The sequence below is a fragment of the Zootoca vivipara genome, chromosome 4 (assembly GCF_963506605.1).
Source record: "Zootoca vivipara chromosome 4, rZooViv1.1, whole genome shotgun sequence".
NCBI lineage: Eukaryota > Metazoa > Chordata > Lepidosauria > Squamata > Lacertidae > Zootoca > Zootoca vivipara.
The window spans coordinates 62878152-62888808 of record NC_083279.1 but is presented as its reverse complement, the minus strand read 5'-3'; the positions used below and the strand labels follow the sequence as shown (position 1 = coordinate 62888808).

General features: G+C 44.1%; 1 protein-coding gene across 1 annotated transcript in view; it reads left to right on the top strand.

Moving 5' to 3' along the window:
• The first annotated feature begins 136 nt into the window (after nucleotides 1-136).
• Nucleotides 137-10657, top strand: part of GPA33 (glycoprotein A33) — a 31599-nt gene continuing 21078 nt past the window's right edge. The window contains exon 1 of the mRNA XM_035114946.2: nucleotides 137-380. Within this exon, the coding sequence (XP_034970837.1) occupies nucleotides 341-380 (40 nt within the window). The 5' untranslated portion in view covers nucleotides 137-340. The remainder of the gene's footprint in view (nucleotides 381-10657) is intronic.

The window sequence follows — 10657 nt, the reverse complement described above, 5'->3', positions numbered from 1 at the left end:
GTGTACCCGCCTGTCAGAAGGGATCAGGAATGATAGTTTGTTTGCTTAGGTGTGGATAGGGTGACTTAAACAGGCAGGGTAGTTTCCTTCAGCTTGAAAGGGAAAAGATAAGAACACAGCCCTAGTGGTGTGACACAGGCACACAGCCTGCCCTCCTAGTTTGAAGGGGTGGGAAGGTGAGCAAGGGTGAAAGGGGAAGGAAGCAGAAACAGCACATACAACACAGAAAAGGAGAGACAGTCCAAGCTACTACAGGAAGGCAGGTTGTCCTTCCCTCAAACTTCAGATTAATCTTTCATTACCTGGATATTTGCTTGAGTGAGAGGGAAAGCACGCCATAATGGCGAACAAGGAAGTAACATGTTTTATATTCAGTGCAGGTGAGTAGTACTTTTTGCCTACCAGTGGTATGCTAGTGTGATGGTCAGGGAGAAAAGTGACTCTGTCAGTAGATATTAGGTGCCCATGGATATTTCTTCGTACAAATCTCAGACCTTGCAGTCCAACAAATGTATAGTAGATACCAATCTGTTGTGCAGGATCTAGGTGTCTCCCATAAAGTCTTTCTGTTACTGGGATACTGCACTGACCCTGTACTCATACAATTCTTTGTTGCTGTTGAGAAAATGTTATTTTTTTCCATTCGCACCTCTTATGTATTCTGTAACAGCTGCGTAGAATGTGGATGAAGAAGCAGTGTTATTGGTACATTTGTGATATTTCCAGGGTTAAGCAGCACAGGACCTAGGACCATACCAGTTTATAAATGCTGACTTTTAAATGTTTAATTTAAATTATTCCCTTAATGTTGTGGGCTACCAGAATGCAACAGCAGTGCCAGACTGTTCATCTAGCATTAGATTAAAACAGAAACACAGAAGCAGGAAGGCTACCCTGGCACACTGCTCTGCCAAGATTTTAATTATCCTAAGTTGTTTGCAGTGCATTGACATGAGGAAAGGAGCATTCTGAAATGGTTTTCTTAAATGAATGAAGTCTCTCCACTTAGGCTAAGTGGAGAAATCCTAAGCATATGAAGCTGACTTATGCAGAGTGAGGACATTGGTCCACCGAGCCCAGTACTGTATTGCTCTAATTCATAGTGGATCCCTAAGGCTTCAAAATCCGTACATGAGATCCTTTATCCAGAGATGCCAAGGTTGAACCTTGTTGTACATTTGCTGCACTACTGAGCTATGGCCCTTTCCTAGCTTGCCACAGGTGGATATTATGATGGAGATGGGATTTGAGGGGGGGGGGGCTTGACTCATAGTCTACTCTCTTAACCACTACACTATGCATTATTTCTCCCTTCCCTGCTTCCCAGTAGAATAGATTAAAAAGAATCCACAGTAATAAAGGATCCAAGCTCACACCTCTTTGTGTGGCTATTTGTCACAAAAGTGATCAGCATTAAAAAGAGAGAGAAAAGAATAAGTGATGGATGGGACAGTGTTGTATATTCTCATTTCATTCAGGATTAGATACCTTGTAACCTTGGCGGGACTTGGGCTATGACCTGAACAGCACTTTTCTGTGCAATCTGCTACTGATGTTTGTGCAGTGAAGGGGACACAGCACACACTACAGTATTTTCTGAGCTAGATTGTCACTTCTTTTATTCCCCCCCCCCATGTAAAAACATGTACCCCATTCCTGGGCACAAACATATGGGAAGCCCATAAAGACTTGTTCTGCCATAGTGGGTGATGAAACTCAGATGATAGGAAGGGTGGCAAGGAGCACCTAAAGTGCATTTAACTGTGGGATGAATTCTGGCAAGCCTCAATAGGGATGAGCAACCAACTGGCTCACCCTAGAAGTGCTCAGCTTTTTCCAGTGCTTGACTGGAACACTACAAGAACTTCCCCTCTGCTAATCTTCATTACCCAAAGTGCAAGCCTTTACCTTGAGGATTAAGTGGCACTCCCATCAGTGCAGCTGAAGGTCCACAGTGGGAGGAGGCAAGGAATCCCAGCACATCTGTGGGTTCATTTGTCACCTTTTCCATCAAGGACCCACCCTTCTCACCACCTCTTGCTTCCCCAAGGCAAGACAACCTGTGTTAGGAAATGTGAAGAAAATTGAGATACTGTTGGAGGCATTGAGCACCAATGATTTGCAGAGCATCTTTTCTCATTTGGGACCTAGGACTTGACTACAAGTCCCAGGATTCCTAGTAGGAAAAGATGTTCCATGTATCAATTGTTGATGCACTATCTCTTGTCTTCTTGGAGTCAAGTTCCAGGTTCCCAGTGTGAAGAGGTGCTCCATACATCAAGCAATGCATCATTTCCTTCCAGAGATCCTGGAAGTCTAGCCAGGTCCCAGGTTCTCCATCAAGTTGATGGGAATGCCTGCCACTGCTGAGGACATACCCCATTCCTCTTCCCTAAAGCAGAAAAACCCTTATCTTGGGGAAAGGGGAGATGATTGTGGTAGAGGCAATGGACTAGATAGCAGCAACACATGGGACATCTTTTCCTCCTAAAGATCCTGGGATATGATTATATGGCCCCTGGTAGAAAAAAATATTTCTCATGTCACTGGGGTGGGAGTGAGGTCCTGCCACCATCTCTTCCCCAAGTAGGATTTTTGTTTTTTTGCTTTGTGGATTGGTTCAAATGGGTGGGGAGGGGAGGGGAGGGGGCAGAACTAAGGTAGGTTATATGCTTGCGCTGATTTTGCACACATTGATTCAAACAGAGCGATTGCGTATTTGAGCACTCTTGCTTGAAATGCCTGCCTCACCATCTGTGGATGAAGACATACAAAATAAGTTACAGAGAAACTGTGATCATTTAGAATTCAACAGGTACACCTTTCATAATAAATGAACTCCATGTTAACTGTGGGATTTGTGCCTGTTGTACACCTTCTTAAGACACGAAGAGTGGATTTACCTAGAATATAAGACAGAAGTAGATCAGGAACCCTTTAGTTATGTGATAATTGGAGCAAACACCATAACCTGAATGTGAGAAACTTGTGATAATCAGCTATCAAGTGATAAAACACCATCGTTCACCCAAACTGAATAATATTTTCACTTTTTAAACATTTTCTTTCTGTTCGAATTTTAACAACTGGCTGAAGTATTTCTCCTGCGTTCTGTTGCAACTTTTGAAAACTACTCATTGAACTCTGATGCTAAAACTGTCGAACTGATGATTTGAAAGAGTCAAATAGGCAGCTTACTGCAGCAGTTTGGATGTTTGACATAGGGGTGAGCTGGGACAAACTTCCTGAAGCTTGCCAAGTGACCTTTGGCGAGCCAACCCTTCTCATCATAACCCGCCTTATAGTGTTGTTGAGGCAACAAAATGGAGGTCAGGATGTATGCTGCTCTGATCTCCTTGCAGGAAGGGCAGCATAAAAATGTCGTAAGCAAACAGAGCAAAGTTTATATGCTTACACAGCAGCAACGTGGCCCCATCCACCCAGAAACTGTACAAAAAACAGTGTACAATGAGGAGAAGTTGGACCGCAGCTGCTGCCTCTGCCTCTCCAGAAACCTGTGCAATAGCAGGGCCCTGCCTTTTGTAGGGTCCTCCATTGTAGCTTCCATGCCAGGGGTGGGAAACTATTTTCAGCCCAAATATCACAGTCCCTTCTGGGCAATCTTTCCAGAGCCACAGGCCAGCGGCGGGCAGAGGCAGAGGCCAAAGTGGGAACGGCAGCAAATGTGAAAGTTACCTTTGTACAGCAGGCTAGTTTCTATGCACATTCCCACACACCTGCTCTTGCTTATCCAGGCAAACAAGAATCAATTGTCCCAGTTTCAGCCAGACGAAAGAACTCAAGGAGGGTACAAAGAAGGGTTGTGGTCTGATGAAAGGGGATGTGGCTGGGGGGGGGTATGGTCTGGGGAGAATCCCAAGGGCCAGATAGAAAGCTGATGGGAGCAGAAAGAACAGCCCTGAACAGACATGTCTCCCTGCATTCCTGGCACACAGTTTCTGTCTGTCTATCTGAGCAGTGGTGTCCAAACTTTTTTCCGAAGAGGGCAAGATTTGATGAAGTGAAGGGCCGTGGGGGCTGACCAAAGTTGCTGACCTTTTTTTAATTGAAGTTGTTGAGGTTTTTTTAAAGGATTTTACCCCAGGAAATAAACTGCCACAGGGGCGGGCTGGATTAGGTCCCCGAAACGGACTTTGGACATGCCTGGCACTCTATTTATTGACTCTCTCTTGATGATGGATTTCCTTCTAGCATTACAGAAAAAAATAGTACAAAGTTAGTACGAAGTTTCTGTTTAAAGTTCTCACGAAAGACATCTGTTTGTGACTGGGACACACTCTCTCGTATCATCCTGCTGATCCTCAAACGGATATGAGCATGCTTCCACTTGCCCGATCATAGCCCCAAACTTGCATTTTGTGCAAAGGTATGTAACAGAGTTGTGAAGACCTTCTTCCGAAAGAAGAACAGTTCTGAGAGGAGAGGATTTTGAACAGAGAAATTGGAAGGGCAAGGAGAGTGGGTGACATATTGGGGAAACTACAATATAGCAGACACACACATTTCACAGGGCTCTCTGGATGCTGCAGGTGAAGCTACTCTTGCTTTCTGGACCTCTTCTCACTGGGAGCAAACGATCCATACAATCCTGCAATAAACTCCACTCATTTTTTGCTCTCACCACCCGCCTTTTGGCTCTTCCTACCTGCCACCAGCATGTAGCGACCAAAAGAATATCCCCAAGGGAATGTGATCCTCAATAGAAAAAAAATGACTTGAAGCCCTGTTCTAGACATAATAGTTATAATAATTTTTATTTACTGTATCCCACCCATCTGACAGGATAAGGAAGTCTATGTGGGGAGGATTTATAGTAGAGATAAAGCAGGTAGGGGAAGGGTTGAGCCTTCTGCTCTCTTTCCTGCTCTCCCCTCCCAAAACCTGTTTTTCTTTTAAAAAGAATTATATTGGAGCTCCGTTACTTTTATTTGTTCATAATGCCTTGATAGTTCATCACGCTAGCAAGCAAGCCTTTTTCAGTCCTTTGCTTCCTGGGTATCCTAATAACAACAACAACAACAACAACAACAATAATTTATTTATTTATACCCCGCCCATCTGGCCGGGTTCCCCCAGCCACTCTGGGCGGCTTCCAACAAAATATTAAAATACAGAAATCCATCAAACATTAAAAGCTTCCCTAAACGGGGCTGCCTTGAGATGCCTTCTAAAGGTCTGGTAATTGTTGTTCTCTTTGACCTCTGATGGGGCGGCATTCCACAGAGCGGGTGCCACTACCGAGAAGGCCCTCTGGTTCCCTGTAACTTGGCTTCTCGCAATGTGGGAACCGCCAGAAGGCCCTCGGCGCTGGACCTCAGTGTCCGGGCAGAATGATGGGGGTGGAGACGCTCCTTCAGGTATACTGGACCAAGGCCGTTTAGGGCTTTAAAGGTCAGCACCAACACTTTGAATTGTGCTCGGAAACATACTGGGAGCCAATGTAGGTCTTTCAGGACCGGTGTTATGTGGTCTCGGCGGCTGCTCCCAGTCACCAGTCTAGCTGCCGCATTCTGGGTTAGTTGTAGTTTCCGGGTCACCTTCAAAGGTAGCCCCACATACAATTAAAATCTTAAAATATTAAGCTTATTTTATAAATTCCCATGGGTGGGTCTAGGGCAGGCATAGGCAAACTCCGGCCCTCCAGATGTTTTGGAACTACAATTCCCATCATACCTAGCTAACAGGACCAGTGGTCAGGGGTGATGGGAATAGTAGTCTCAAAACATCTGGAGGGCCGGAGTTTGCCTATGCCTGCCCTAGATCCACCCATGGGAATTTATAAAATAAGCTTAATATTTTAAGATTTTAATTGTATAGGGCACCCCCACCCCTGCTCCCGACCCCCCATATTTGTGGGATTTTGTTAAAGTCCTATCTCTGCATTTGCTGGTCTTAAAATGATTTGATCAGTTTCCAAAACCAAATTATTTCATATTTTTAGCCTATTTTAACTTGCTTGTTCAATGGACAGTTGTTTTTTTAAAAAAAGCATTGACGGTTAGCGATGTGATGAACATCGCAGGAAGAAAAGAGAAAGAAATACAATGGATGCAGAAGGAAGCATGCCAGGATGGAACAAAACAGGGAGTTGTCAAAGCCCAGCGAAAAATGCAGTGATTATTGCTTTGTTCTCGAGGATCTTCCCATGTTGAAACTGGATTACAAGCCAGTCAGGGAATTTCAGCGCAACAGAACAGATAAAAGAATAGACACCTAGGAAATTAACCCATTGCTTGCCTGTTGTCAAGCAAACTAGGTATAGAAATCTGATCAGAAAAGCGTTTCACAAAACACAGAGCAGCCCAGGCTTTCCAAAGCACCTCAACAAAAGTTGCTTCTGGCAATTACCTCATTGACTATGTCAATGGGAATTGGGAAACCCAGCCAGATGGGCGAGGTATAAATAATAAATTATTATTATTATTATTATTATTATTATTATTATTATTATTATTATTAAATGCATGACTTCATTAAAGGCTGCCAACTTCACTGTTGCCACTCCAAACTGTTGAGTGCCCTTGTGATGACTGCTTGGACTTATTGCTGCAAGACTCTGCTTTTGTTGGCTTTTGCTTCCTTGTTGTTCCTTCCAGTGTGGCCTTCTCTGTAGTGGCACCCTGACTAGGATAACCTCCCCTTAGAGGCTCAATGGACACAACTTTCGTGTAGTTCCAATGGATGGTTAAAACACACTTGTTCTCTTAGGCTTTTGGATAAATCCAGGGCTTTTTTTTCAGCCAGAATTCGACGGAACTGAGTTCTGGCACCTCTCAGGAGAACAAGGGAGGCATTTATGGTGAGTTCCAGCACCTCTTTTTCTAGAAAAATAGCACTGGATATATCTCACTGGGTGCCTCCAGCTCCTGGTATATTCTGAATTGCCCCTCTTTTTGCAGGTGATGGTTTAAATATTGCATTGTGTTGTATTATCTGATATACTATGTTGTTGTTTTATACTTTTTTATTGCATTTTTGAAAGTTACAGAGAAAAGGATAAAACAAAAGTTACACCCGAATACACAAAAAGAAAAGAGAAAAAAGAAAAAAAAGAATTAAAAAGATACACACAATTGTTCAAAGGATACAAACTGTAATTTGAATATTCTATACAAAAGGCTCCCAGAAAGAAATCACATTAATATTTCTTCTTTCCTTTCTTTCCTTACAAACACTTTCTTTCTGTTCCACTAAACTTGTTTGAATCCCTGATATGCTAATTGACTTCCCTCTATCCCTTTGCAGCTTCAACACTTCTCATTTGTTACCAATAATCTGTATTCCTTTATTTAAATCAATTATTTTCCATTATATCTGTGAAATTAATCTAAGCACAACCAAGTATTATTCTTGGAACCATATTTAGTCAAGTAGTTTTTGAAGCAAACCCATTCCTTTTTTACCTTGTCGCCTGAGTGGTTTCTGATTAGTTCTGTCATTTTGGCTAGTTCGAGGTACTCATTCAACTTCAATTGCCACTTGTCTTTTGTTGGTATTAACTCACTTTTCCAGTATTTTGCTATTGATATTCTAGCTAGCTGCTGTTGTCACGTAAAGAAACACTCTTTAATATTCATTTGGGATGCTTATCGTTAAAATGCCTAATAGGAAAGCTTCAGCTTTCTTTAAAAATGTATGTTTTAGCATTTTCTTTAGTTCTTCCTAAATCATTTCCCACATTTTTTACATTTGGGGACCTGTCCACCACATGTGGAATAAGGTTCCTTCATTTTGTTTACATCTCTAACACTTATTACTGTTATTTTTATTTATTTTGACTAATTTGCTTGGGGTCAGGTACCATCTGTGGATCATTTTCATAAAGTTTTCTTTTATCAGATAGCACGCGGTGAATTTTAAATCTGTTTTCCATAGTTTTTCCCATTTTTCCATCTCTATAGGATAACCAAAATCATGTGGTTATCTGATATACTATGTTGTTTTATATGTATGCTGGAAACTGCCCTGCGATTCCTATGTAATTAATCAAGGGGGGCCTAAAAGAATGGCGAACAAATAAAGTGCCAAAAAGATTCCCACTGCTAAATACATAGCCCTTTGGAGGGGGTGTCACAGTTGCCAGGTAGGAATGCAAGTTACATGCTGGAGCCCTGAGCTACTCACATTCTGAGCTTAGTGGGGGAAGGCAGTTCAGAAAACTCTCAGTTACAGACGAGTTGAGGATAGAGAGCACAACAACATTTTAATATTTTGCCAATACAGCCATGGATGTCTAAAGCTAGCCCTCCATGGGTCTGCCAGGAAAAGCTTTTCTCTCTCCCTGAAAATAAGCTACCCCAAGTCAACCAGAATTCTTGGGGGGGGGCACCAGAAGGTGAGGCCTTCATGCCTAGCAATGGGTCAATTTTGGTTTCTCTCAGTTTTTCATTTTTACAATCAGTGCTCCACATTTCCACATCAGTTTGAAGTTTTTTTTTAAGTCCTCAAGAAAATCCACCTGCATTTAGTTTAAATTTCTCCTATTACAGACATTTTAATGCTATTTTGCCTAATATATACACTTTGTTGGAAAGCAATTTCTTCTAATAGAATTCATTTTTATATTTTCACTAATATATGCATCTCTCTCTCTCTCTCTGTGTGTGTGTGTGTGTGTGTGTGTACATATACATAGATATATGTGTGCATGTGTGTGTGCATTGTGTATGTATTTTTGTACCCATTACTTGGTTGGCATTGCAAAATGCAGAGAATCTCAAATGATATCTGTATTATAAATGTGCCATCATTTACTGTAAAATGCTTATGATTTTTTTAAAAAGATTCTGTGTTTGGTTTGCATTCAGAAAGTGTGAATTAGATAAGCTTGCCTTTAAATGAGAACTGAATCTGATTTCTCCTACATCCCTATTCACAGCACAAGAAAAACACTGGAAGTGGCCGTAAACCAGGGGAGACTATTTGTCCATCTAGCCCAGATAGAATTGTGACAAGCTGTCAGCAGTTTCCCAGGGTCTCAAGCAGGGGCTTTTCTCATCACCTGCTACCTTAACCCGGGTACTCCCCAGATTCCACATACTGCTTATGGCTCTCCCACCATGATTTATATATCCTCGGTGTTGTATTGGGATTTGGATCCTGTTATGTACTGAGCTGAATCCTAGAACAATAGGATTCAGAATCAGCGGGAGCTACCCAATCCAACTCCAGGTGGAAGTGAATCCGCAACCTGATTGGCCTGCGGGAGCAGCCAATCAGGCGGCTGGCAGAAGTGAATCTGCTACCTGATTGGCCTGTAGGAGCAGCCAATCAGGCTGCAGGCAGAAGTCAATCCACAATATAATTGGCCCACAGGTGTAGCCCTGAAGTAGCCAATCACGCAAGGCCCATTGTGTAAATAATGTATATAAGCAGATGGTTTTGGGAAAAGAGCCATTCGTCTTCTCTTCTTCTCCCTGATGAATATGAGCTGAATAAAGAGCATGAAATTCACTCTCGACTCCGAGTATATTTCACTGGCGACGAGGATGGGATCCTGCTGAGCTGACCGCCACCACGCACTGCACCGCAGCACCGCCACCTGCCGCACCGCTGCATCGCACCGTGCATCCAGGCTTCAGCTCCAGGACCCAAGGAACCCAGAATGGCAACCGACAGCAGCTTCTTGCCATTCAAACCAGCATCAGGAGACTGGGAAGGGTACGCCGCCCGTTTCAACTTCCTCCTGCAAGCGAAAGAAGTCACCAACGATGCCATGAAGAGGGCGACATTCTTCAGCGTCTGTGGAGAGGAGACGTTTGAAATCGCCCGGGCTCTCCTTGCACCTAGAGATGTCGCTACCGTCTCTTACAAAACAATAATGGAACGGCTGAAGGAGCACTTTTCACCACAGCCCTCGGTAGTAGCTTGCCGAAATGCCTTCTACGCAAAGCGGCAAGCCCCGGGGGAAACCATAACTAGGTTTGTGACCTCCCTCCGCCAAGCCGCCCGGTTATGCAACTTCTCAGAGTTGGAGAACATGCTTCGTGACCGCCTCGTCGGTGGCCTGAGGGACGAGATGTTGCAACGACGCCTCTACGCAAAAAAAGACCTCACGTTCCAGATTGCTCTGGAGGAAGCCCTGGCAACCGAAGCCGCCGAGAGGTCAATGCAAGAGGCACGACCGGCCCCGCCATCCCAACCGAGGGTCTACCACGAAGACCTCACCGACGAATCCGAATCTGACAGGGAGGAAGTACACCGAGTACAGCGGCGCACTCAAGCAGCACACACACCACAGCAGCCTCGACGAGAAGGAGGGAACTGTGCAAGCTGCGGGGAGAACCACGAGAGGAGGACCTGTCGTTTCCGCAACGCAGAGTGCAGGCAGTGCAGAAAATTGGGACACATCGCCCGGGTGTGTCGGGCTCGACTCACCCGTCGACAAGCATCAGATGACCGACCCAGGAGCCCCAGGTCACACGGCACCATGCACCAAGGCAACTCGACGGAGATCACGGACTACCAGGTATTCCAGTTGCCCCATCCCAGCACAGAGAAAATTTATATAGAGGTACAGATAGAGGGAGCCCCATGCCGCATGGAGCTGGACACGGGTTCAACTCTATCCATAATCTCGGCCCGAACATTAAGGGAACTGTGCCCTAATGGGGGTCCCAAACTAAGGCCGGCCCCA